This window comes from Trypanosoma brucei, chromosome 2, assembly GCF_000002445.2.
Source record: "Trypanosoma brucei brucei TREU927 chromosome 2, complete sequence".
NCBI lineage: Eukaryota > Euglenozoa > Kinetoplastea > Trypanosomatida > Trypanosomatidae > Trypanosoma > Trypanosoma brucei.
The window spans coordinates 465,169-492,087 of NC_005063.2; the positions used below are offsets into that span (position 1 = coordinate 465,169).

A 26,919-nucleotide genomic window follows, 5' to 3' on the forward strand; every position below is an offset into this window, starting at 1 on the left:
CCCTTTTCTCCCGCAGCACCCGGTACGGGGACTATCAGCGACTGTGTTCCTTTGGTCCCCTGCACGGTGTAAGGCCTCCTCTCAGCACTCCCGTTGCAAATCAGAAGCGAAAAGAGGTATGAAGAGGGTTGCAGTAAGTGATAATAAAGGAATAAGACAGCTAACACGTAAACGGAAGCACGTAGGGGAAGGGAGGAGGTGGGGGAATGAAATCGATGCACGGGTTCCATTTCGATAGAATTGCGAGAGGAAGTGTTATAGGGTAAAGAAAACAGGCTCTCTTTCAGAGAAAATGCCTGCAAAGGCCACTACGTGTAAAACATGAGAGCGGTGGAAAAACATTAAAAAAAAATCTTTGACGCAACAGCTGGACTTTTGGTTGCGCTATAAAATATCATACAACCGTGCTGACACCAGCTGGCACGAAGAAATAATAGAGTATATGGAAACAAAGGAAGAAGAACCTGGCATGAGCACACACATGCACACGCATAGACACAGAATAGTACTTAAAAACAATAGAAGTATGGTTAAACAATGAGTGTATGCTTTTATAACTTCTATGCCTTGCGTGACCAGCATTGGTTTGCTAAGCATAAAAAAGAAATGGCATAGTTATCGACAATAAAAACACCACATATCTATATTCATCGTTACGCAGCTACAATCCACTGCACACTTCTCCACAGTGGTACCATTTCCAAGGGCTTTTGGCATTCTTTTGCACACAGCCGAAATCATCTTCTTGAGTGCATATCATTCTGCCACTGCGACTTGAGCGCAACCCAACATGCTGAAGAAACGACTCGCGAGAGCGGCGGGATCCGAGTCCATATTTCTCCACGTGTTTAAGCGCCGCTTCCCCGTCACTTCTCAACCCCCGCGCAGCGTTGGATTGGCCAAATAGCACAAAGTTCAAGCGCACCAAACCCCGCAATCGCGCATCCCTCACTTTAGAGGACATGTTTGCGACTTTGTTATTACCGCTTGTTCCATTCCCGGCACCTTTTGCGTGGACGACAGCTGCAAAAGCAATGGGCTCAGTCGGGGCGTAAAAATCCCAGCCGTGCGTCCACAACCGCCCCGCAAGTAAAACGGCCTCTTCATCTGGTGTCAGGAAACCCATGTACGGGTCCAGTGGAACGTGATTCCCAGCATTGCCACTGCTACTATTATTGTGGCTATTTTGGTGGTCTGCTGCGTCATGCGAGAAATCAAAGAAGGCACCTGCGCGAGTGAAAAGGAAATCTGTGCTTAACCACGGTTGCGAAAGTGACGAAGGAAAGCTTTCCTGTCGCCTGCTTCCAAGGCACACCGCATCATTCTTCTCATTACACCAATGGATGGGTAGAGGCTCCATATACCGCCGATCGCGCAGGACATATGTGAGGCGGCGCCTGGACTCATATCTCAATTTGAATTTTGCTCCCTCTCCCCCCGACACAGTGGCGCTAACGTCCTCCCCATTTTCCACGTTGCCACAACCACTGCTGCCGCCGTCGCTTTTCGCATCGCACACTTTCCGGCAACCTTCTTCGCTGTGCTGCATCTTTACTGCCACACCACATACGTAGGAGGTGGTGTTTTGTTCACTCATACTTGTCAGCAGTTTCTTACGAAGTGGTTCACGCAATTTCTTCATCCAATACAATTGGGCACTATTTGGCATCCGGGTTCTCACATTTGGGATCGAGGCTCCGTTTCGCGGGTAGTTGAGAGGTTCTGCTCCAGAGGTTGCTTCACCGCCATCTTCCTCTGTGGGAAGTCGGAAAAGGAACTCCACAACATCTTCACTCCCGAATCCTCTGGCGCCTTCCGCAGCACTTTCGCCGTTTCCATCCCCCTTCTCTTTGTCCTCCATTCCATCGGAACTGTGTAAACGCAGTCCTTCAAGATCGTACAGAGCAGATCCACTCCTTTTCTTTGAAGGATTTCTCTCGTGAGCTACGTTGAAGTAATCTTCCGTCCCTCCCCTTTCCTTTCCACGTTGGTCATCACGGAATTGTTGATCCCCATGATCCTTAACCCCTTCATGTCTGTGACCTTCATTGCTTACGTGGCGGACCACAACTTCTTCCCATGCGCGATGCACCACATCTCGCTGTATGATGTTTGCCATCTGCGAGAGTATAGGCCGTCGTGACGGGAGCCTTAGTAGCATGAGCCGCGCTGTCACATCCCATGAGGGCACTAACAACACGCCTGCATTAAGAAACATCACGTATGTTTCGCCGCGATACAGGGCGAGCGTTGCATACCGCTGGGAGGCAATGGAGGTAAAGTCACTGAGCCCTCCACTTGCATCACTCCCACTTGAAGCATCCCCATCCCTGTAACCAGCATGCTCGTAGTCGTCCTCAGCTCTTCGACTGCGTGGATTTTCTTTTTTTTCACTCACCTTGACGTTACCTTCGCCTCCACCCATATTGCTTCCTTTGCTGTGCCTTCGTGACTTAGCCGACACACGCAGTTGCCGCAGCCGTATGTTGTCCCGTGGACAGAATCCATACCGTTCGGCGCACGTGTGAGACTGATAAGCAACAGGAATACATGGAGACGATGGTGGGAAAGGCCACCGGGACGAGTTGTGACCTCCGCGCCCACCCGATTCCTCAGCCGTCATTACGTCGGGGAGGAACTCAACGATACCGGTGAAAATAGCAACTGACCAAAGTGCCGATTCATATAAGTTGTGAACTGTCATAGCACACACACTCTCTAGAGAAACAGACCTTCTCATACGAACCAGTGGCGTTTCATGGTGCAGAAGACCAACGAAGATACTACCCTCGAGCCCGTAGCCGCGGCGTGCGACATGAGTTGGACTCCAGTACGTGTCGGAATGTGTGACATTCTTTATGGAGCCATTGTCCAACCTCTTTTCTAACTCATTGTTGAACTTAGGAAGCTGCGTTTCATAGTATTCCAGCAAAATGGCCGCGGGCGTTGCATTCGGGGGCAAACCAAACATATCCGTGGCTCCTCCAGCTGCCGCTACTGATGCAGGCATTCCATCAGTTTCCTGGTCCACGAATGCCGTCAATACTGACAGAAGTTTCGTGGTAAATGAAAAAACCGCTGGCGAGGCCCGCAAGTTTCCGACCCCTGGCAAACCACCCCGAACAGCATGGCTTCCTTCACCAATGTGGCCACCTCTCATTCTGTTTTTACGCTCGCGCGACATATTATTCCATAACAAGAAGGTAACCATGACTAAGGCTGGGAGCACCATATACATCGGGACGGTTATGCAACGCCGGCCCCGACGCCGTGTTTCTGAGCGCATGGGTTCGGCTACACTGTTTGAGGCGCTGCGAATTTTTGTGACGCGCTCCACCGAGCTTACGTCTCGGATTCTCGAGAACCCTTTCTTGCTATGCGCGCGCAGATCCTAGAACTAGGTAAATGAAATGGAAAATAATAATAATAATAATAAAAAACGGGAGAAGAAGGTACGACCAAAGGAACAAGAAGGTAAGGAAAGTAAATGGAAAGCCGTTCGGCCGCAAAACAAGCCTAACACAATTTGGAGGCAGGAAATGATGAAATGCACAAGAAACAGTAGAAGTAAGTGCATCTGGGAGTTATAAATTGGATCATGACGACTTTTCTTTCTTTTCTACCATCTTACAGATACATGGGAAACACTATCCTAGAGCAGACGTAAAGCCTCGGCGTGTTGGCTCATCTACCCTAAGAACTCTTCATTTCCCCTCTCTCTGTTCCGTGTGCACTTCGCCCCATGTCTTTAAAATCAGGAGAGGATCTGGGCTAGTTCCACGGCATTCATTTCCTTCCCTTTTCGTTATCCTCACTTCGTTCGGCGCATATGCACCTTCTTGACATTCTTCACTAACTATCGGCGCCTCTCCTAAACCACATCACCCTCACAAATGGAAGGAATGCACAACTCACCCTTCAATGCTTTCTATCCGGCAACTCAAATTGTGTTTCGCCCCCCCAAATCGGTAAAAGGAAGAAAAGAGTTGGCTCAAACACTCACAAGAAGGAAAGAAAAAAAAGGCGATGATTAGAATCCTCTCCCCACTCAAAGACTTAACCACGCAAAACGGGGGGAACCGGTCAGGAGGACATAACAAAGAAGTCCACACAGTCAAGGGGAAAAGTGCAAGGAGAGAGAAAGAGAGCAGCGCATGAAGGTCGGGGAGGGCCGGGCCGCTTCCACACTGAAAGTCGACACGTGACGAATCGGGCGAAAAGCAAAAAAGTACCGGAACTATCGACGGCCACCCTTACGCTTTTTATTGCCGCCACCATGCTGCTGCTGCTGCTGCTGCTTCTGCGAGGTATTGCCTTTACCACCACCACTTTCTGCCGACTTCCCTCCAGATTTGTTGCCACCAGCAGGGACCGTACCATCAGTTTCCTTTCCAGAGGACTTCTGCCGTGGAGATGCGGCATTTATGTTAGGAACCCCCGTTCCTCCTCCTCCTCCTCCGGTGGCCGCTGAAGGCGGTGGGGCTGTGAGGGAGACGGTGCAGCGGGAGACGAAGTCATGGACGATTTCCTCCACAATTTTGAGCTCCCCCTGATTTTTCACACGTGTTGTGAGGGTTGTGCGACCATCGGTGGACTTCAAAACAAACGTCTTGCGTCCGCTCGAAGGCCGCACACGCAACATCAAACGCGACTTCTTCACGCCGCTCAGCTCAACCATACGGCGTGTAGCCTTGGCGAAGTCCTTCAGCGGCAGATTAACCATTTCCCCTTCCCGTGGTTGACTCTTCACCACCATCCAATCCAAAAAAAAAGAGAAAAAAGAAAAGGAGATAAAGGAGATAAAGAAAAGTTGTAAGTGGTAAACGTCAAGGGCAGAAGCAGTCAGCGAATGTGAAAACGTGGTGTCAATCGTACACACAGCGCATCTTCTTTCCACTTTTTTCCTCTACTCACAGGTCACTCTCGAAATTTCCCTCCCCCAAACGTCCCGGGTACGCACAAAACGTGATACGGTGTAAAGCATGTGGGATCAGATTGTTCGCGAAATCGTGTTTGCATTTAAATACACACACACACATATAAATATAAATATAAATATATATATATACAAGCATATATATTCGTTCGCAAAGTGTGCGTGCGCGTGTGGAAACTCCTTGTTGCTGAGGCCCTCGTGTGTCTGCCCAGTATAACTTCTGTAACCATTCAAATGAAAAGGAGGTGCACGAAATGACTATGGGTGACGGTGCGAAGACAGGTATCCGGCAACTGTTGTTGTGATTTTGCTGAGGCAGCAAAGTTTCCCGGTTCCATCCCTTTCATTCACCGGACTACTATTGCAGTAGGATAAAATATACAGTCAACTTCATAGCGTCCCACGCCAAGTAAATGAAATGATGAGGTGAAGGCCAGCGACTTCACAATGAGGCATAGACGACTGATTGTAGGAGAATACGAATAACAGCACAGCGGCTATTAAATATAAAAGGGAATAACTTTTTTTTTTTGAATTTGGGGGATAAATATAACACAATAAAACGCTTTTCAACACACCGACAAACTGCACCCAAATGCAAGCATGCATACGGTACGAAGAGAGGGTTTCCATCTCGACTGGACTCCTGACCCGTTGTGCTAACGGTTTTCAATCCTTTTCGCCTCTTTTATTCATTCATTCATTCGTCTCCTCTCCGATGCCTGTGTTTAGGATGAGTTACGCGGCACTCCTGCGTGTCAATAGGACGAACTGGAGCTGCAACACAAATTATGGGATCAATGGCCACCGCAATGATTAAAAGGGGGACGAAGGCAAAGCAAAACAAAACAACAAAACGAGCTGCAAGAAGAAATAAACGCCGCAAACAAGTTCAAACAATGTCCCTCAAACTTGTCTTCACCTTCACAACGGTTGTGGACAACTTTGTGTTCGAGCAAAGTGACAGGGAGCGAGCAGCTTCAAAAGTTAAAAAGAAAAAACTAAACTAATGGGTTTAGGAAAGTTGCACACAAAGGTAAAGTTCGATAAGCGTAAAATGGCGTAAACGATGAACAATGAAGCGTAGAGATGGAGGAGGAGTCCACCCTAATGGGACCACATTAAATCTTACCTTTGCCACACCATCGGCCATCGAATGTGTAGCGCACAGGATCCAATCCAGCGAATCGGTACCAGTTCTCCACCGTTCGCACTCGTCCCATACCGTAGCGATCCACGTCGATTGTCACCGCCGGATCTGTCGTATTTACCGGGACTTTTGGTACCGTCTGCCCCTTTTCTCGTGTCTGTAGCAGACACTGGATGCGCTCCCTCGATCGCAAACGCAAACTGGACCAAAGAGGGTTGTTATTCCACACCTTCGGCTGATCATTACGGGTGTACACATGATAACAGATAGTACGGTTGGGGGAGTGGATATCATAGCCATGAGTCCACAGCCGCACGGAATACAACACTTCTTCACCATCGAAGGTATTGGGGAGATGAGGATCGAGGGGAACCTCACGCATAATAGAACCTCTAGCGAAGAGAAACCCACCCGCTGCCCATGGCTGTGGCAGCGGTCGACTGACATCCGCGTCTGGTTTGCGACCGAAACCCTTAGCGGCATAGCGCAAAACCCGCCCTTGGTGGGAGAATTTGTTAACATTTTCTTCATTAACAAGAATGCCTCCTAGCCGAACATATCCATCTGATTCAATAAATGAAGCACGACAAAGGTAAACAGTGGTGGTCCGTTCATATGTGAAATTTGAGAGCTCCTTTTCAAATCCCTCAGGGTAGTGGGAAAGAACAATCCGTGGGTGGCGTAAGTACATATGCATAGCAACTACACGTGAGTCCCAGCCATAAACGAAACGTGTGTGCGAATCCAGTATAAGAACATAGTCCTCTCCACGGTACAGCAGCATCGTCATGTAACGACCATACGTTGGCCCTCGGGCTGCATCAGGTGCAATGTGCCTTAACCTAATGTTGTCCATTGGGAAACACAACACATCACTGAAGGCAGCCCTTGCACTTGCCGTGTCGGATGCAATAGCGGCAGAAGGACAAAGTGTGGGCTGAAACAAATCATATGACAGACACGGCGGGTCTGACTTGTTGTGTTGCTCTGCTATACCAACGTACGTACGAAACATGTTTGTCGCGCGGTGCACCACCTGCTGCAACGTCGAGTGGCACTCCACGTCTCGAAAACTCGCTACACTCACAAATATGGAGGCTGTATGAGAAGGCGAGAAGGATACGGCGTGCTCTTTAATTTCAGGATTCTCAGGACTGCTCCCGCTATGGTTAGACACTTGCGCACCTTCGTATGATTGCTGCAATGACGACTCGAATGGTTCCATCTCTTCTCCATAGTAATCAAGTGCCATGGTATCGAACCATGCAGCGACCGTGCTAATAGTATCAGGAGAAAAGGATTGCATCCGGTGAAAACGCCGTAGTGGGTAATAAAACCGGCCCTCCATTACTGAGGGAGCTGAAATTCTCTTCCGCCTCCACCACAGACGATCAGCAGACGATATGGAACGCGTGGGTTCCTCCTTAGCGAAGAAGGAGAGAAGTTGCAGGTAGAGAATATCATCAAATGGCTCAAAGGCCTCTACTTCCCCCCTTTCGATATCGTGGCTCCCCGTACTGTCAATGCGCTGTGAGCGATCGTCGTTACTTGCACCAAACTTTTCCTTAACAAAAAATGCAGCACGATCTAATCCAACGTCTGGGTCCAGCGTCATGATGTCTTGTATTGTCTCCCGTAAGTCGGCCAGCACCTCCGCGAAACTACGTTGAGACAGCGAGGTACCGTTGGAGACCCGCGGTTTCTCACTTGCATATTTGGACTTTCCCTGTGGTACCCCGGAGTCACCAACATTACCGTTATCACCGGCATTCTCATCATCGCCATGGGTGCTCTTCGAGACGCGTGCTTCCATTGACCGTTGATACGTCGATAAAAATTCCAGTAACGCCGTCGCTTCACGATCGGAACCAGTTCGCATTATTGTGTCGTACAACCTGCGTATCTCGAGAAGGGCAGATTTGTCAGGGTCCTCCACAATGTGCGTTTTTGAAGAGAATGCATCAATTGTTGACCACCCGTCACTTCTTAAGAGGATACACAAAAGCACCACGAACAATACTATGAACAGCAGTATGAGCAGAGCGACAACAAAAAGTAAAGCATAAAGCAATGGACTCTCATTGTTGCGTTTCGTGAAGTCCCCAACGGCATCATTGACACCCCTGAAGCTCCGGGCTAAGACACGGAGGCGACCAGGTTTTTGGGCCGGTGGCAGACGCAACTGATTTTGCCGCCTTGCACCACGCGAGGCATAATGCATATCTTCAAAAGTAATGGGTTATTTTTTCCCCTTAATTCTCTTTTGCCTTCCTCCTTTTTCACGCGCTTGTTTGTCAGTATAGCCCGTAGAGAAGTGTTGATTTGTTCTTTTTGACGCCGCTGGAGGGACAACTGCGCTTCGCAGCTTCCACGGGTCGGGGTGATAAAAATAAAAATGTTTTTTTTTTGGACGCTTCACGCAAAGGAGTGATCAAAAAAAAAGTATGGGATAAAAAAGTTACGGAGTGAAGAGCTGTATTGGTTTTAGGTGTCAAGTGGTCAGAAGAAAAAGTGCGTGCTGCTATGATGATTTAAAACCACTTAGAACGCACCAAATGTACCCGAAGACATGTATCGCTGCAGCCGACTAGTGACCGACTATGTATAACTTTGTAGTGTTAAGCGGGGCGGAGAGTACCCCCAACAAACCAAAAATTGTGAAAACAAAACGGCAGTTCCCTGGCAGTTCCGATGATTCACCTTCCCGCGAGAAGTGCACGGCTGCGCAGCCGCTTCATGCGCATGCCTGACGTCAACGAGTTCCTCAGCATTTCGTGCTCAACACCTGACAACTCCAATGCCCGCAGAACTCGCGCTGCGTCATTTTCGTGCAACCCTTCACCCAACTCACACGCCCGTTCACCCAGTAATAAGTAAAAGTTTGTTTGCCCTTCCTGTCCTACACTACAGATACGACTCGGTGGGAATTTTGCGCCAATCGATTCGACATGCCGTGTTAAGTCGCCATGGTACTTAAGCGTGGCGTAAGCAAGCAACACGCAACTCAGTTGGTGGCCTGAGAGTTCGTCAGCACGCAAAGCGCACACAGTGGCGGCGCTCACAAGTACAGTCAGTGCTTCCATGGTGGTAATTTTATAGTACACGATAGCGCTGCAAAGAACGGCAAGTTCTTTCACACTGAAAGGCAACCTTTCTGGTAGTTGCGTGCCATTGGCATATTCAGAATAAGTCTGTTCCCTCCTTGATGTGCTGTGGTTAGAGGAGCCCGTACTGCTGGAAGAGACGGGGTGGGCAAAACATGCGAGAAGTGTCTGCGTGTATCCCTTTCCCACACCAAAAGGAATACGCAGTTCAGAAACGGGTGGGAGTGATGACACCGAAGTGTACGAGTGCCGTTGTGAGGGTGAAAGCACAGGGGTCGAACAGACAGAGTGCATACACCACGATACGACACGAACTGCCCGAACGGATCCCAGTTCGCGTAACGACCCCAATTTCGACGAAATACCGCGTGCGGACGATGTAGCGCCGTTACCTTCGCCATACAACTGTCGAACGCAGAACTCCTCCACGGACATGGGGGTTCCCGCGCTATTACACAACTGCAGTGTGTCCTCGGATGGCAGCGAAAGCATGACGCGCAAAAGTTTGAAGTAGTGGACTGGGTGAAAAGTTCCCTGCCGTGGTTCTGAGGACGAGGAGTAATGCGCTTTTGCCTCCCCACAAGAGCGTCTCACAAATGCAGAACTTCCTTCACCCATGCTTTGTATAAACAATGCCCGGACTGCCTGCCTTACGACATAACCATGTGCAGTCATGGGCGTGTTACCGACCACTGTCACGATCCGACTGACGAGGTCAAGGAACTCCAACACGCAACTCTTCGGGACTTGTAGAAAGTGCGACGTAGTCAGCCGGCACGTGGCATCGCGTAGTTGGTGTAACCTTTGAAATCGCACGGCCTCAGACAACATCATTCGTCCACCATTATCGTGCCCCCCACGACTTGCTCCATCACCGTCTTGATTTGGGCCATCACAACCGTCCTGAGCAGTTGCATGCCGCACCGCAGAGGCCCGAAGGGCGGCGAACACGTCACGGAGAGTTGACAGGGCCTGCCTGTACTCTTCACCCAACTGATTTTCTTTTGTAACTCTTATGCGCCGCTTAGCGCGCAATTGAAGGGAATGAAGGTCACGCTTACCACGTAAGTGAGGGTCATCAGCGTTCCTTCGTCCGTGACACTGTTGGTTTTCCCTGGAATTCCCGGTTTGGGCTCGACCAAACGAGTTGCTGGGTTGCATACCACGTGCTGAGCCGCTATTTGTTTTCATCCCTTCCCTTCCACTTTGCCCATTCGCATCAGAGTTGCCACTCCCTTCCAGTGCGCATGGGACCGGTCGTACCTCAATGAGGTCTAACACATGACGTTTCTGTGCCGCGTTCACTTCGTTTTCTTCCCCTTGGCATTGTTGTCGCTGCTTTTGTTTTGTACAATCATTTGGATCGCAACCTGTGAAAGGGGCACTCTCCCGACGGATGAACTCCTGGAACTCTAAACGGCGCTGTTGATCCGCTGCATGGTGGAGACGCTGTTGGCTAACACTAAACGGTGAGAAAAGCCCATTGGAGGAGCAGTAAAATCCTCGTCGAAGGATGCTGCGACGGTGCACTACCATGTGCCTTCTCTCTGTTTTTTCTTCTGCCTCCTTCGCTTTATGAGGGTCGCCGTACAAACGTATCCAAAATGTGTATATCCTTTTGAATATAAGTGAAAAACAGAAGGGACTGTGTAGATCATCAACCGTTTCTGAAGGTAGGTGCAGAACAGTCAAGCGTTGTGCACATCCGGTCTTCACACACATGCACATACACGTGTGTTTATTTATTTATTTTTACATGAAAATGTATTCGTATGTACACCAACACGGCTAAAAGTAAGCGTGTCCGTGCGTGCGCGAAGCGGGACAGTATTCGGAATTACTAGCATAAAATATGCCTGTAGCACGCACCCGTACACGTACAGAAGCTATAGAGCACCACTCTGAGGTAATTGCAAAAAAAAAATTCCTTTACCCCAAGCCATCTGTTGTGTGAGGGCAGTGGCCAATTGTTTGAGAGAGCCATTTATTTCCGTTTCCATCAATCCAGTCGCCGTTAACGCAGTCCACCCCATTTTGAATCAACCTTCCCTTTTTCTTTCTTTCATCCATCCGACCTCCACCTTCCTTTTTTTTCTCCGGTCATTCCCCTTCCCATTTCATCCTTTCCTCATTTTGTTCACCTTCACCTTCCACTTGCACTTAACCCCTTTCCACCCAACAGGGCATTTTGTGCTCACCGTACCTAAATGTGGGGAAATTATATATTCGAACGAAAGGAGAAAAACAACATGGCCTTCGCTCCCGAAACAAACACATTTGTGAGTGCACACAAACACACATGGTATGTATGTATGTATGTATACGTGTTCGTGTTTATATTATTCTTCCTTTGTTTTGAGGCATGAAATTGCCCTAGGGAAGTGAACTGAACTCATTATTTCCCCCCTTCCTTCCCCTTTCATCGTATATATATATATATATATATATATATATATATATTTTCACACGCGAACACGCCCTCATCTCCTTTTCCTCCTCCTCCTTCTCTCTTTTTTTTTCTTCTGCGGTTTCAGTTCATTTTCCTTCTGAACGTAAATTTACGACCATCCTTTTATTTTTTCTTTTCAGGTGCGGTCGCAAGCGATAACTACTGCGCTCACAGGCAAGTACACTCAACTACATGATAATGATGATAGACGTGACTGGTTATTGGCAAGACCGTATATTTAGGTTGGCGGAATATCATTGGATGGTGAAAAGGAAAAAAAAAGGGTGCGTTTAGGGGGAAAAACAAAAAACGTGCGCAGTATGCTAACAGATACAATTAAAAGAAATTTCAACAAACAAAAGGTACCTGAATGTGTAGGGCACCAGTCCGTCTGTGTGAGAAGAAATTAACTGTTCATACTCCATTCTTTTCTTTTTTTCTTTGCCTCTTTTTCTTCTTTTCTCATCACTCCTTAACTTCAATTGCACAACTTTCATCACCGCTGCATCTCCTCCACATATTGAGCTTTTGGCACAAGTTCCTGTTCTTATTTCTAAATCCATTTCACGCAATACAACAATGAGACGTGCCATGGCAAAGTAATAAAAGAAATGATCACACATTTGAATAACGGCGGAAAGCGCATGAGACAAAAGAGGTAATCAACAAAACAAAACTGACACAAGCGTGCCAGTCACCAAAAAAGAACAACGACAACAACAACAACAACAAGAAAATCAAGGTAAGAATGGTGCAGCAATGAGGGCAAAAGAAAAAAAAAAAGAGACAAAAAATATGATTGTTGCCGTTTCTCCTCTTTCCCTTCTTCTGTTTGCTGCGGTTCCGCCTCCTTCCTTTTTGCTTTTACTTGCATTTGACACCCTCAGTGGAAGGCATGAGGGGTAAAAAGGAATTGCTTATACATATTAGACATGTTAACATGTGGACAAACACTGAAAGAAAAAAAAAAAAGAACAGGGCTCGGAAAATAACGAAAAACACACACCAGTCGAAGAAGATGATAGCGGCATATATATATATGTATATAAATAAATATTTATTTACATTTATTTATATATGTGTGTATTTCCTGACCCCCTTGGAAAAGAAAGAAATCTGCCAGGTTCGGCTACAGAAGAACTACCGTGACGTTCCGGAACGTTACGGGGAACAGAGGGATAATAATAATGATAATGATCATAAAAGATTGTGTGGGTGAATACGCCTGTGCGTAGAGAAGGTCACACGCACGAATAAAAAAAAAAAATGGAGGAAACAAAATGTTGCGGAAGAGAACTGGACTGCCGCCTCTCACTAGTGCGCGCAGCCCTTTCCTCCATTATTCGATCAAACAACAAGATAAGGGTATATAATTTAAACACTAAAACAAAGGACGAAGAAAAAAAAAACAAGAACGCTAGCAGCCGAGGGAAAACAACCAAACAGCCAAACAAGCAGGGACATGGACGATCAAAGGCACTGCCACTAACCTCTGCGCCTCGGGTACTGTTCCTGTGGGTCTCCCTGCAACACCTTGCGTACTGGATCAAAAAACGGGTGCTGCATTGCATCGTAGGCAAGAATTCGTTCCTGATGATCGACCTGCAGCATTTTGTCAAGCAGGTCCAACCCATTTGCATCGCACCAATCTATGTTTCGGGTGGTGACGAATGATTTCCACGGCCTCTTTGGATATTTTGTGGAAAGGGCCCTGTCAACCAGGTGTCGAGGGAGTGAAACATCATATTTTTGAACGTAGCGCATTATATCTTCTGTGCCGACTACGCTTGCTATCTGATGCAGTTGGTCCTCATTATCTTCTCCACGGAAAAGAGGAAACACCCGGAAGAGTAACTCGGCAAGGACACAACCAACACTCCACATGTCCAAAGAGTAATCATAAAGCCGTATTCCCACAAGAAGCTCAGGACCTTTAAAATGTCGAGTCCCTACACCTAAGTTATACGCTTGGCCATGAATGTAATACTCTGCAAGGCCCCAGTCTACGATACGAAGCTTGCGGCGGCGGTGGTCAATGATGATGTTCTGCGGTTTGATGTCGCGATGAAATATTCCTCGACTGTGAGCGAAATGCAGACAGCGCAGTATTTCATACATGTAATAGCGCATGTCAAAAGATGTGAGACTACCGCTGTTCATGAGAGTACGGAAGTTATCAGCTGGTTCTATGTTCTCTGTGACAAGCACAGGCGTATTCTCCTGTTCAACCATGACAACGTCAAGCAGCCTCACGACGTTTGGTCCCCCGCAGAGGTTTTGCAGGATAGTGATTTCCCTTCTTATTTTCTTTACCCTCACTGGTTTAAGGATCTTCAGCACACAAAGTTCCCCGTTGTGCCGGCTGCGCGCCCGAAACACCTCCGAGTATTTTCCACGACCAATTTTCTGCAGAAGCTCGTACGGCTCATCACTGTTGAACTCAAGTGTGGCATTCTCGTAGTCCCAATACTCCGGTGGCATCTGCGTATTAACGTACCAAAAGGGATGGGCGTATCCGCTTTGGCCACTTGTCTCGGCCAGTTGACTGCTATTAGCATTCCCTAAACCCTTTTCAGTCGCCGCGCGACCACCGCTGCGGGACATGACGGCGCACAACTTCGAACAAATACACGTATATATGTGTTTGTATTAATATACCCCAGAAAGTTATGCCAGTGTGGTATGCTTTCTTGCAGTTTCCCCCCGTTCCTTAACTTTTTGGTACTTTGGTTTGTTGAGCGGCTCTTGTTCGTTATAATTCCTTTCACCTGCCCTAATCTCTTCTGCCCTTCCCCTTTCTGTTGCTGCTACGTACTTCACCCTTTGTACAGAAGAGTATGTTTATATATACGTGTATGCACGGGTGCTGACAGAATACTAAACGTTAATTACCTTCCCTCCGAATGATGCCAAAAAATAACACGAACAAACAGGACGCAGCTGCGGTAAGCAAAAGGCAAATAGAATTTAGGTACTAAACGCCACACACAGCAAAACAAACGTAGTTCAAAGTGCATTTGTGTGCTGAGAAGCTCGCACAAATGTTTTCAAAGGGTATTGTTTAGGGACAATGTTTCCCCGCCATTTCATCTGATTATTACTGTTATGGTTGCCGAAATCCTCCTGCATCCGCAAGTGAGCCCGACAATTCACAGAAACTAAACCCACTAGGCTCAAAACCGAAAGCACGCTGCGGTGAACTGCAGAGGGGCAACACCACATTCACATGTACGCACAAATATACAAAAAAATATATGTTTATTTATTCAAACATCCACCCACAACGCATCTACAGGTAAGGGGGAGGAAATGTGACGGATAAGCGCTTTCAGTTAAATACAATTCCACTCCTATCCGCATTCATTCGGTGCTTGTCGCTGATGGTTACTGCGTTTCTACTGCGCGGCTCCGTCGCGTCCTCCCTCTTCCACTCCTCACGAAAGTATTCCGTGCATCCCGTGAGGTGTGTGTGTGTTTTAGTATGAAAAGCTGTAGGTAACTAATGCACTACAAACCTTAAAAAAACGACAACAACAAAAAAAAAGTCAAACGCTATGAAAGAAAGTTTCTCCTAGAAAAGTAAAAAAAACGTGGGAGAGAGCAGGTGGGGGATGACTTTGGCACAAAAGCCAAGATGCACCCGCAATTACACTCGCATTCGGGGGCAGTTTTTATATTAGTTCACGTCTTTCGACACCAACTTCACCTAATCAGTAAATTGCAGCCTGATCCTGCGTTTCCTACACTCTCGTTCCTCCTCTGGACCATTTTGTGTGTTGTTTTGTTGGGTCGAGCCCTCCTTTATTCCTTCTTCGGCTCACTTTTCGGTTTTTTCCCGTCACCCTTCTCCGCTCCGCTCCCTGCCTCATCTTTCGCTTTCTTACCCTTCGCATCCACCTGTTTGGCAGCAGTGCGCTTTGCCAAGTTCTCTTCCACAAGCGCGTCGAACTTACCATTTGCCTTGTCGAACAACGCCGTTACCAACTTATCGTACTTTTCCAGTGCATCCAGCGCATCCTGATAAAGAGTCGTGGCGGATGTGACATCTCCACTTCCGCTGGTTCCGGTGCCACCACTATGGTATGCGCTGCTGTGGGAAACACCGTGAGACCCATCAGAAGTGCCATCTCCCTTCTGCTTGGCTTTTTCTCGCTTCGCGTCTTGTTCATCGAAAACTACCACGCACTGATGCTGCTGGTCCACGATCCCTGCCAGCTTCTTGTCAAGGATGAGCTGGGACACCTGTGACTCCACGGTTTCCACATCAAGCTTCAGAAGCTCCGCAAGATATGATATCTGCACTCGGCTGTACGGCTCCAACAGCTTCAGCAGGTGTCCCTCAAGCAGACTCTTATACATCTCAGAGAGCTGACGCTGAAGCACTTCGTCCTCAAGAAATGGCGCGTTCTTATTTTCTTGCATGATGCGATTGAATAGGTGTGTGTCCTGGCTGTTGTATGCATCCGCGACGCCATGGAGAGCGACCATATCAGCTCCTTTGTATTCCAGCACATTCTTTGAGCTCAGCAGCGCAGAAAGCTCATCCGGGCTATTAGTGGCAATCTTAGCGAGAATCATATAATGTAGTGCTTTACGTGCTTGCCGCGCTTGGTCACCTAACTGGTGGAAGCCCTCGAAAGCCTCATACAAGTAAGAAAAAGCCGTCTTCGCGTCATGCTCTTCGGCATGCAGGACGCCACTTTGCAGGTCAATTTCCGCTTGAGCCAGCGGCGGGCAATATATGCTGTTCGCATTAGTTCGTGCCGCCACAAGGGCTGCACGAGCACGTGAAATATTGCGAATGGAATAGTAGATGTGACTCTCTAGTAGGTGAATATCAAGCAGAAGAGCTCTGTCATCAAGACGACGGACCTCTCGCAGCAGCGCCTGAAGCGTCGTGAGAGCCTCCTGCCGTTCATTGCGCGCAAATTGCACTTCTGCAAGGCGGTGCTGGAGCCGCTGCCGGAGAAAAGTACGTTTCTCCTGACGGGCCCACGCGATCATGTCGCGGCACACTTCCATCTGCCGGTCAAGTGACGCTCCACTGTTGAGAATTAGATCGAACATCTTGCGCACCATGCGAGTTGCCTTCGCCTTGGGAAGCAGAGCAAAGAAAGACCGAATGGCAGACAAGAGTTGCACAAGCATGTCAGTTTGCTTCTCCACGCTAAGAATCTCCGCCAGGCGATAAATCGCGCGCTCCTTTGCTCGGAGACCAATTGCGTCATCCGCCGTGACATCCGTCGAGACAATGTCTTCAAGCACTCCCCGTGCTTCCGTCCGCCGCCCGTCCGCAATAAAGTCCTCTGCTGTGTCCCAAAGTGAGTCCAAATCCTTTTCCATCGTGACGCCGGTGATAACCCCCTAGTGGCTTTTCACTATGCGCGTTTTGATCGCTTTATTGATCCTTTGAAAATTTCAGACTTTCTGTTCCTTTGTTTGCTGTTGTGCGCCTATCGCCGCGCAGGTTTGTTCTCCGTCCGTCGCGGTAGCAAGCTCTTACCTTTATCTACCGTTTCCACGCTTTCAGTTTCTTTACCTAATTCCAGTACTTCTTCACTTTGCTGTTTTCTTTTTTTTTTTTTTCAAAGGATGTCCGCCAAGGGATTAGGAACAGGTTATAAGGACAAAGGAATCGGGTGAAAAATTGTGTGGTGCAAAACGAGAGAAAAAAAAAGCGTTGAGAAAATGACTGACAAACGGAGATAGGGCGGTGAACAGGCAGCAACTCCTGATAACGAAAAAGAATACAGTTGAGGGAAAATACGGTGGGACGCGCGTGGTACGTTTAATCAAAAATTCCACCGACACGAATGGAAGAGAATCAGTGGAGTAAACTTCGCAAGATATTCTTCCCCGCCCGGCCATTGCGATATGCCACCTACCAGTGTCGACCACGACATGAGCCGCAATAAAAAAGTTGACAGCCCATTGCCATCCGTTTATTATCCGACACGCTGCCGTTTTGTCCTTTCCTTCACCGCTTCAGATATTGCTATATATGGCGCCTGCAGAGGTGGCTGAACGGGCGGCAGTACAACATCAGACTCACCACGGTCGTAGCACATATCAGCATCATAACCAGTCAAGTCTCCACAGGCCAGGAAAGGTACGATAACAGATTCTACTGCGTATGCCTCATCAACTATATCAGTAACACCACTATGATGCAATTCACCATTGTTAACATTGTCGGATGACATGCGCTGCGCATCCACAGCGGCTAAGTGCAGTGCTGGGGCAGCGGGTGTGAAGCAACTCGTTGTCTGCGTAAGTGGCCGCTCGAATGACGGCTGGTAGGATGCAGGCGGGTCGTAGTTTTGGCACACCATAAAAGCCTCCATCGAGGCGTTGCGCGATGACTTTGGTTTCGCGATGGTCACTTGACGGAAAAAAACTTCTGCTTTGGCGACAAGAAACGGCGTGTTGGGGCCGCGGAACATCTTTGTCACAAACGTACCGCCGCGCCGGAGCACAAATGTCGTGATGTTAAGTGCGGCGAGCAGCAGATGGTGCTGAAGATACTCGTCAAGCTCGTGCATACCGGTAACATCGGGAGCGCCGTCGCACACCACCAAATCCGCCTTTCGCCCGGCGACGGGTCGCGTCGAAGCGCCCGCATCCCCACCGTTCCTATCGTCGTTATTATTACTATTATTGTTATTGTTGTCACCATCCACACATTCAGAAGCATTATTACGTTCATTCATGAGCCCTACACCGCAATCCGACCTCTGCTGACTACTCTTTCCCTCCTCGCTGACGTTATTGCCGCGACCGTTATTAAAATCATTAATTGCGCCTGCTGTCGAGAGTGCCGTGGCGTCTGAGCATTCGGGAACAGAAGAGGAATCACCGTTAAGCAACCGAATGATTTCGCGCGCCGTCCACTCACTCGTGATATCGCCTTGCAACAGCTGGACGCCGTCTATTGGCATCATCTCCTGCAGGTCCACCGCAACAATGCGAGGGCGCTGGGATGCTTCAGAGTTTATGGCTTCGTCTCCTTCACACGCTTCTGCTGCACTTCCCGGTTGACTGCCGCACAGATGGTTGGAAAGCACTTGTGACCAGCTTCCTGGGGCTGCACACAGATCCACAACACCAGTACGTATTTCCTCACGCCGAAGAATCCCAAATTCTTCATGCAGTTGCAGCAACTTGTACGCGCTACGCGCTCGGTAACCTTCTTCTTTCGCTTTGCGATAGTAGATGTCCCGCTTGTCCTTTGAAGCACGACCCATTGTTTTGCTACACGTGGAAGTATGCTAGTGTGTTAAATCGATTATTCTCGTCGTACCAACCCTCAGTACGCCCTGCTTTCGATATCTGTATATGTGTGTATGAGCTGAGATGCCACAATTTTTGGCGAAAACCCTTGCCGTTTTTTTTTTCTACTCTTCACGAAGATAACTACAACACCCCCACAGGTTTGAATTTCTTTCCCTTATTTTCCTTTCTTTTTTTTTATTTCTGTTGACGTTATCTTCACTTTCCGCCTTCCCTGTTCTTTTTTGGGGTACGGAACTAACCTCACCGTTCGAGGCTAAAATTTGGGGTAAAGGGGATGGAAAGAAATGAAAAAGAAGAGAAAAAACCTGCAGGTAAACGTTAAGACCAGTCCTCGCATGAATCAACCCGGTTGAACTTCTGCAATTCCTCTCTTGTGTGCAACTTGTGCACGTGGGTATATTCCGGTTATCACCCCTCCAGATATAACAAGATTAAAAGGAAGAAAAAAAAGACGGAAAAAGAGGCTGGTAGGAATCTCACTTTGTGCCTTCCCGGCAGTTTGTAATAAACAACTCATAGTAATAATAATGATAATGATGATGATGATGATAAAAATAAAAATAATGGAGAAAATAAAGTTGAACCTCCACAGTAAGTTCACCTCAGACTCAAGCCGCACATGCGAAAAGGATCCACTTGCGGCCAACACCACATCTTTGGCCTTTTCAAATCCCTTCACTTTCATTCCACCCCCACCCATTCATTACTGCAACAACTCTTCCTTCTTCCATCTGTCCGTTATTTACGGTTAGCGCACAATCCCTCCTTACAAAAGGAGGCAACAACAACAAACAAACAAAAGGCAATAAGGCCTAACGGTGGTGCGCAGCATTACCGCAGGCGCATCGTGTCCGGCATCACATTTTCGCTTTCTCTTTTGCGCAACTGTTCCCCAACCCACCACTCTTTGCTTTATATTTCTATACTCTCCATACACCTTCTGGTGTGGAGATATGTGTAGCACAATGTTTGTGGAAGGGAAGCGTGTCCAAATAAACTGAGGCCCCTTAGTGAAGTTCCTTTAATCTATTATTTATTATTATATATATATATATATATATTTCTCCTTCCCCCGTAATCTTGAAGCCACGTCATTGAGGCACAAGAATGAAGCAAGTTTGATATAAATGCAGTAGACTTAAACACAGTGAAGTGTGTCTGTGTGCGTAAGAAAGAGAAATAGAACAGAATTGGGTTCATTTACTAGCACCATACCCTGCGCCTCCTCTCTTTTTTTCTCTTCTCACTTTCTCTCCTTTCACCACCGTTACAACACCCGCATATGAATATATGCACGAGGGACACACCGCACAAACGAAGAAAAAAGGAAGAAAATGCAAATGACCGTACGTGAATTATCAATACATAGGATATATGTGTACACACGTTTTACATAAGCATATATATAAACTACGTGTGTGAAGGGGTCGCACCGTACCGCACATTTAATTACCCCCATTCCTCATCATAACACGTTGCACAGCTTCGTGACAAAACCTGCCCACCTAATTGCTGTTCAAACGAACAACCCAAATAAAACATAACCGAGATCAGCGCTGACGAACAAAGCCGCAGCCTTCACAATCAGTTGACAGTTATAAAAATAGAAGGATGGTGCAGGGTGGAAAATAGGCGGGCGAACTGTGACCTGCCACAAAAGAATGAAAGAAACAAAAGAAGAAAAAAAGGGAGAACACCAAACAAGAATGACAATAGCAATCCTCCTTCAAACAGGTGCACACATCGTTATTTCCCCTTCCCATTCAACCACTCATCCCCTTCATTCCCATCAATATCCCAGAGGAAAAAGCAACAGGACCTCCAGGGCACGCACAAATAAAGGCCAGTCGTTACCTTCCCCTCCCTTAACATAGAAGAAAAAAAAATGAAGAAAACAAAAAGAAAAATAGAAAACCATTCCGGTGTTTTTGTTCCCCATCCTTGGAACCTTTGTTATCGTGCCACACGTTTCGACTCTTTCACTCCTAATAGTGCCCTTTCCCCCCTTTTCTTCATGTCATATCCTTCTTTCATTTTCTTGTCTCACGGCCCACAACTTGTTTGGACGCTTTCCCCCACTCTCGCCCGCCGAATGCTTTCCTCCTTCTTTCAGCACAACTCCCGCTCACACTATCACTTCGCGGTAGCTTGCATGTGAACCATACCTGATATCTTTGAACGCACAAATATAGAAAAACACGCGCTTCCTTATTCTCTTTGTTTCTTCACCCTTCTAGCCTGCTAAGGTGAGTATTATAAAACTTTAAATGTGTTTATTAGTCAACGTGCTTGCTTATACCCGCTTCCGGTGGTGCTTCGCCACCTCCTGCCGCACGCGTTCTTCATACTCTTGACGATCACGCGTGTACACACGAAATGGCTCTTCCTGAGCGGGGTCGTTGATGTTTGGGTTGTCCAGGAGCTCCTGTATCGCCAGTAGTATTTGCTTAATTGTAATACTCGGCCGCCAGTCCTTCTCCTCGTTGAGAATGGAAAGACATACCGTTCCACTCGGGTAGACGTTGGGGTGAAAAAGTACCGGGTTAAACACACATTTAGGCGGCTTTGTCGGGTAATCCTCTGAAAAGTGGAGAAAGAGACGGAACTCACCACCTTCAAACGGAGTGCCTGGCTTCCCCGGTATTCCTGCTTCCCACTCAAGCAAGTCCAAGCCACCAGAGTTGTCGCCAGCAGTTTGGCTACTGCCACTCCCCTGATGCGTTTGGGGGGCCGCTGATGACTTGGCCAGCGCAGTAAGGACATTATTCGGTTGTTGATGCTGCACACTTTTGATTTCCCGCGGTTTCGCCCAAAAGCCAAAAGGTCGCTCCTTACGCCATGCTTTGCGCTCCTCTCGTAGGCGTGACTGAGCTAAAGATAGCCCGGACATGATACGTCAGACTTATTCGCTTTGTGATATGCGGCTCTGCAAAGTGGCCCGCTTCGTCTGATGACCTGCGCCGCTTGAGCGATTTCCTCACCTTACCAACTGTTTCTTAGTTGCAGTGTAGAGTACGGTTCACGTAAAAAGGTTCAGCAACGAGAGGAGGATATTTAGAAATGGAAGTTAAGGTCGCATTGGGTTTCTTTAATCAACCAAAGAAGGGTGGGGGGGAGGGGAGGGGTTCCGAGTTACTCATTGAACGTAGATCCAGAGCTTTAGGAGATTCAATCCAACAACTGTGAGAGAATGCGTGTCAGCACCCCTTTCCCTCGTCGCCGCTCATCCATTCCATTCTCCCATCGTTTGCTTGCTTTCTATTTCGGTGCGACACTGGTATCCCCGCTGCCCTTTCCTTCATTGTTTCATCTCCAACCCAAAGTTTCCGCCGAAACTCCTTTTACCCTACAACTTTCACATAGCCGAGGGGTGGAACCACCTGGATGAAGGGGTACGCATGCAACCGTTTTGAGACGTCGTCAACGTGCCTATTCATACGCAACGTGCCTTGCACCAGCACACGGCTGCCGAGTTTCACCTGATCTTTCAACAATGAGGCGGGGAAGTTGTCACCCATACATCGAATGACAATAAACTCCTTCTCCGGTTCCACCACTTCCCCTTCTTCACCCTTTGCTTCAACTGCCTTTGTGGAGGCTGGGTCCGGTGTGCACGCTGAAGCCGGTGTGGTTACTCCCTTTGAATTTATTCTCTCATCACCGTCAACCTCAAGGACATACTGCGTAACGGTCATGGCACCAAGGAAACCGTGTTGCACATCCGCTATGCGACCAATCATTAGCGCATTACTCCCGGCGCGGATGTGAACTGCCAATGCGTCTTGCTCGACAGGGGCAGGTGGTACGACCCGCCTGACTTCTTCTGGAAGAGATTTCAGCTCATCCATATTGGTATTGCCGACGCTACCTTCTTTCTTTTCCGAATCATCAGGAGTTTCGCGGCTCCCGGCTCCATCACCGGTAGAGGACTTCTGTGGATAAAGTGTAGACTGTCTTTGCTTGGCGTATAGCTCGCGCAGTTGATCCTCCGTCAACTCCTCTCCGTGCACCGACTCCACGTGGTCGAGAAGAGCATCAAGTAGCCTAAAAGATGGAATATCCGTGCAGAAACCGCTGCCGACATTTTCACTTTGCTGTTGTTGAAGTGTTTGTTGCTTTTCGACGCAGATTGGGCATGTGAAGCGCCGTTTCGCTGCGGAAGCTGCCATACTTGGTCGCGTGCCGCGAAGCTTTTCCTTTAGCTTCTCCAGGGAACCCTTTTTTCCAATGACGGAGCCAGTGGAAACATCTGTGGTGCATGCGGAGGGAGTTACAACAGTATCTTCCTCACACGCTACCTGCAACTGCGCAGCCAACTCCTCTTCAGGCAAAAACGGATTCAGCGGCTCATTTTCCAGATCCTGCACCGCCGCGTTGGGGGAGTCACCGAAGGGATTTGGATATTTCTTTATCAGTTCTCGGATGGGTAATATCTGTCCGCCACTGCGGCCCTTTCCAACCGCCACGGCCCCGCCCGCCATCGCTCCGGGCCTTTTAATTCCTGGCGCGGCTCCCTCAGGTGTGGCCCGGGCGGTGGGCCGAGCAACCGCTTCCATCTCTTTGCGTCTGTCGGCAGTGCCCGTGACAACGGAGGCAAACGGCAGGAAGATGTTTGCACTATTTGACTTCGGTACATCATCACGTTGAGCCGCAACCGCATCCCACACATCGATAAGAAGCTCGTCCACAAGCTCATCATCCGGGAGCGAGAGCACAGCTTTACTGTACGGTATCTTCACGGCGCTGATGCCAGGGGCAGACAACTCCTTTTGCGGATCCGGTTGTTGCTTTACATCCAGAGTTGCAGAATCACCCGCCCGTGAGGCAGTTCCGCTTGCAGCAGACGATGAATGCTTTGCTACCTTTGCTGTAGTTATCGTTACTGCTCCCCCGAGAAGTTCGCCCTCTCCGGGACCATCAACCACCGCCGCTTTTGGATCTGATCCATGGTTTAACTTCACATGGTGGTCTGCAGAAAACTTCAGGCGAAAGGCCTTGCCGCAGGCGCTGCAGTGAAACTTCATTGTTGGGTCCGGAGGCAAGCGAGGCGGTAAAGCGGTACCAGCTGCCGTGGCACTTGCACCGCCTCTTCCGCCCGACGCCGCCGTCGATTCACTCACGTGTGAAACAGCGGTGGTTGTAGCCTTCTTTTCCTTAGTTGGTGTCGTGTAGAAACTTTCGTCTAGAACTAACTGCCGTGCACCTGTCGTGTGAAGTGGTGGCGGCAGATGTGTGGGTTCGTAAGCTAATTTCATCCCGCCCATGCGCTCCAACTGTGCTGCTGGCATAATCACCTCCGGCACCTCGGGAGGCGTTCCATTTGGTGCTAACTGTGGCGGAACATTTAAAAGTACTCCATGCTTCACATGTGCTTCATGAAGCAATAAATAGTGTACATCCTCCTCAGTAAGTTCGAAGGTTTCGTAAAAGCAGAGCTCGCGTGGCTCAGTGGTGCCACTTTCAGGTGTCGGAAGCGAACACCGGAGTGGAATTGTGCGGGTGTGCAGCGGCATCAAACGGTTTAACGCCCACGTGACAACCGCCCCCACATGTGTTGGGGACATTTGGAGGCATGAACCGCCGTTGCCCTTGCCGCTGAGACGGCCACTGCGGCGGGTGAGGCGTCTCATGAACGATACTAAACAAAGAACAGGAAAGGGGCTACAAGAAACAAACAAACAAAAAAGAGACTGTATAATAAATGAGGAATAGGGAAGCTGTCTATACGGTGTGCCCCACGTGTTGGCATACCAGTGGTTGCGATAAAATGAAGCTGGTAGAAGGAAACGAAAAACAATAAAAATACTTGATGCTACACATATATTTATGCATACAAATATGTACTAGGGCTGCGCGCCCCGGTAAATGTATTGCCCAGTGCTTTCAGCACCGCCTCCGCCTCCTCTCTTTCAAAGTGAAAATGTGTTACTGCTGCTTTTCCTTCATATGTTTCTCTTATCTACATTATTATTATTATATTCCATTTCTGTCACTCACAAACGAATAGATGTGAAAAATTTTCTCATACTCTCCTTGCGCCCTGTTACTTTTCTTTCTTAGCACAAAATCCCACACCCGGCCCTCCCTCTTCCCTGCCGCTAAACGACAACAATAGCAACAGTAGCCACAACAATAGCAATCGCAATGATGATAATAACAAATGTGCAAACAAACAAAGAGATGCGCGGTACTGAAGTGTGCACGACAAATGGGAGCATCCACCGGTATTATTATCACCAACAAGGACACCAAGCGCAGCCATAATAAGACGAACGCACAAATGTGCGATCACACTCACTTACTCAATTAAATACTTATTTACGTTTCCAACAGCGTTCATTTGCTCTCCCCAGTGTGTCACTCTGATGTGAAGAAAGACGATGGGGTCACGAGGGGGGAAAATAAAAAGGAACAAAGTCCGAAGAATTAAAAAGAAAAAGGGAGCATCTCTATGAGGTTGTTAACAGCGACTCGGTGAATAAATTTCCCTCCCACGTTAACAGCTTCTTTCCATTACTCCCTGAACCAGCGGCAACCAATAAGGCGTACCGTGAAAAACCACGCACGAATGGCGACAACATATCATCCAACGAGTGGGACAAATGAAATTCAAGAAAAAAAATCATCGTATATGAATACCTATGTACTTGTATAGAGACAAAAAAGGTAGTGGTCCATATTCCCTCTCCCTCTCTCTCTCTCTCACACAGCATATTTCGAAAAAAAAAACCCACTATATATGTGAAAAAGAAAAATAGTTAAATGCTTTTTCATTCACCTGCTACCGACCTCGTAGCTCTTTTCCTTTTTCTTCCATTATAATACTTCTCACCCATACCACAATTGCGCACATTTTTGAAATATTTAACGTATGATCAACCCGTGCATGCGTAAAAACAGCAATCAATAAAATACTTTTACTCCCTTCTACTACAACTCCCTAACGCCATTTAATTGGTATTACGTGCTGCGGATTGTCCCATCTGCAACACTGCTTCATTTGGCAGCTCTTCCTCTTTCCCTGTAACAGTCATAATCCAGAAGGAAATATCCTCTTTGGTCTTCATGAACACCACAACACATATTAGAAAGCCACCGATGCCCACCATGATAATGGTTGAAATGGTACTTTCGTGGCAGAACTGACCAATACTGCAAGGAGGGTCCAGCCTCTTATACGGGACATTTTTCAAATTTTCCCCAATAAATATAGCCTGCGAGCTAAACGCAAGCATATCATTTCTTTTGGTGATGGGATGGAGCACTTCCGCAAGTGATACCATGCATTTAGTGGGAAACTTAATGGGGTCGTGTCTATTGTCAGAACTTCGCCTTCGGATTCTGTGTGCGTTTGTGTTCCACTCCATTGACGCACCAAAGTACAAACCGTATGCATAAAGGTTTTTGCGAAAGCTTATTTGCTCCTCTAGCAAGGAGATATCGCATTGCTTGTTGAGAGGACCACCATACGCGTCCCGTACGATCCAGAATTGTTTGCAGAAGCACCTTGAAAGATCCTCCAGTATGGCTTTGGTGATTTCATCCATGGTGCGTCTTGTAACCACTGCAAAATACCGTATTGAGGGACCCATAAGTATAAGTGAGGAATTAACACTGTCTTTTCTCTTTGCGCTTTCATCGCTGGTATTCGGTCCAGTTTCCGGTACAAGTCCCGAGTCTTCGGTTTCCTCCGCATCATCATCTTCATCCGGCGGGTCAGCCGAAGTCACGCCCATGAGGTAAATTAGAACAATGGCCGCTGCGAAGTAGCGACTTGACATGATATTGAGCACGAACCAAACCAGAAATTCAGCAGAATACAAAGGTATACGGGTGGTAATGAATGCCGACCAAAATAACCTCCCGTCCCCGACTCACTTATCCCGTTGCTAAACCTTCCCACTGAGAATAATTTCTTTCGGAGCGAGCATAAAACAAAGTAACAATAACAACAACAACAACAGCAACAACAAAGAAAGTACAAGAA

At 47.9% G+C, this 26,919-nt stretch overlaps 10 protein-coding genes across 10 annotated transcripts, besides 16 other annotated features; all 10 read right to left on the reverse strand.

Moving 5' to 3' along the window:
• Positions 1-26,919: part of a sequence feature (sequence corresponds to BAC RPCI93-25N14) that runs on past both edges of the window.
• On the reverse strand, positions 662-3,286 carry Tb927.2.2380 (hypothetical protein, conserved; the record flags this gene model as incomplete). The annotated part of the gene is made up of 1 exon (XM_946448.1): positions 662-3,286. One exon carries the CDS (start codon positions 3,284-3,286, stop codon positions 662-664), a length of 2,625 nt encoding a protein of 874 aa, XP_951541.1.
• Positions 3,417-3,436: a microsatellite.
• Positions 4,238-4,756, reverse strand: Tb927.2.2390 (hypothetical protein, conserved; the record flags this gene model as incomplete). The annotated part of the gene is made up of 1 exon (XM_946449.1): positions 4,238-4,756. One exon carries the CDS (start codon positions 4,754-4,756, stop codon positions 4,238-4,240), a length of 519 nt encoding a protein of 172 aa, XP_951542.1.
• Positions 4,278-4,304: a microsatellite.
• Positions 4,764-4,809: a sequence feature (A-rich).
• Positions 5,038-5,081: a microsatellite.
• On the reverse strand, positions 6,058-8,307 carry Tb927.2.2400 (hypothetical protein, conserved; the record flags this gene model as incomplete). The annotated part of the gene is made up of 1 exon (XM_946450.1): positions 6,058-8,307. One exon carries the CDS (start codon positions 8,305-8,307, stop codon positions 6,058-6,060), a length of 2,250 nt encoding a protein of 749 aa, XP_951543.1.
• Positions 8,783-10,918, reverse strand: Tb927.2.2410 (hypothetical protein, conserved; the record flags this gene model as incomplete). The annotated part of the gene is made up of 1 exon (XM_946451.1): positions 8,783-10,918. The coding sequence occupies one exon, from the start codon at positions 10,916-10,918 to the stop codon at positions 8,783-8,785; it is 2,136 nt and encodes a 711-aa protein (XP_951544.1).
• Positions 11,493-11,512: a microsatellite.
• Positions 11,616-11,650: a microsatellite.
• Positions 11,674-11,738: a sequence feature (CT-rich).
• Positions 12,346-12,371: a microsatellite.
• Positions 12,669-12,726: a microsatellite.
• Positions 13,125-14,243, reverse strand: Tb927.2.2430 (casein kinase II, alpha chain; the record flags this gene model as incomplete). The annotated part of the gene is made up of 1 exon (XM_946452.1): positions 13,125-14,243. One exon carries the CDS (start codon positions 14,241-14,243, stop codon positions 13,125-13,127), a length of 1,119 nt encoding a protein of 372 aa, XP_951545.1.
• On the reverse strand, positions 15,441-16,982 carry Tb927.2.2440 (proteasome regulatory non-ATPase subunit 6; the record flags this gene model as incomplete). Its single annotated transcript, XM_946453.1, has 1 exon — positions 15,441-16,982. One exon carries the CDS (start codon positions 16,980-16,982, stop codon positions 15,441-15,443), a length of 1,542 nt encoding a protein of 513 aa, XP_951546.1.
• On the reverse strand, positions 17,585-18,883 carry Tb927.2.2450 (ribosomal RNA methyltransferase, putative; the record flags this gene model as incomplete). Its single annotated transcript, XM_946454.1, has 1 exon — positions 17,585-18,883. One exon carries the CDS (start codon positions 18,881-18,883, stop codon positions 17,585-17,587), a length of 1,299 nt encoding a protein of 432 aa, XP_951547.1.
• Positions 18,274-18,315: a microsatellite.
• Positions 19,448-19,497: a microsatellite.
• Positions 19,973-19,993: a microsatellite.
• Positions 20,589-20,626: a sequence feature (GA-rich).
• Positions 20,805-20,846: a sequence feature (A-rich).
• On the reverse strand, positions 21,226-21,822 carry Tb927.2.2460 (ubiquitin-conjugating enzyme E2, putative; the record flags this gene model as incomplete). The annotated part of the gene is made up of 1 exon (XM_946455.1): positions 21,226-21,822. One exon carries the CDS (start codon positions 21,820-21,822, stop codon positions 21,226-21,228), a length of 597 nt encoding a protein of 198 aa, XP_951548.1.
• On the reverse strand, positions 22,274-24,562 carry Tb927.2.2470 (RNA-editing complex protein MP81; the record flags this gene model as incomplete). The annotated part of the gene is made up of 1 exon (XM_946456.1): positions 22,274-24,562. One exon carries the CDS (start codon positions 24,560-24,562, stop codon positions 22,274-22,276), a length of 2,289 nt encoding a protein of 762 aa, XP_951549.1.
• Positions 25,883-26,713, reverse strand: Tb927.2.2490 (hypothetical protein; the record flags this gene model as incomplete). Its single annotated transcript, XM_946457.1, has 1 exon — positions 25,883-26,713. One exon carries the CDS (start codon positions 26,711-26,713, stop codon positions 25,883-25,885), a length of 831 nt encoding a protein of 276 aa, XP_951550.1.
• Positions 26,874-26,905: a microsatellite.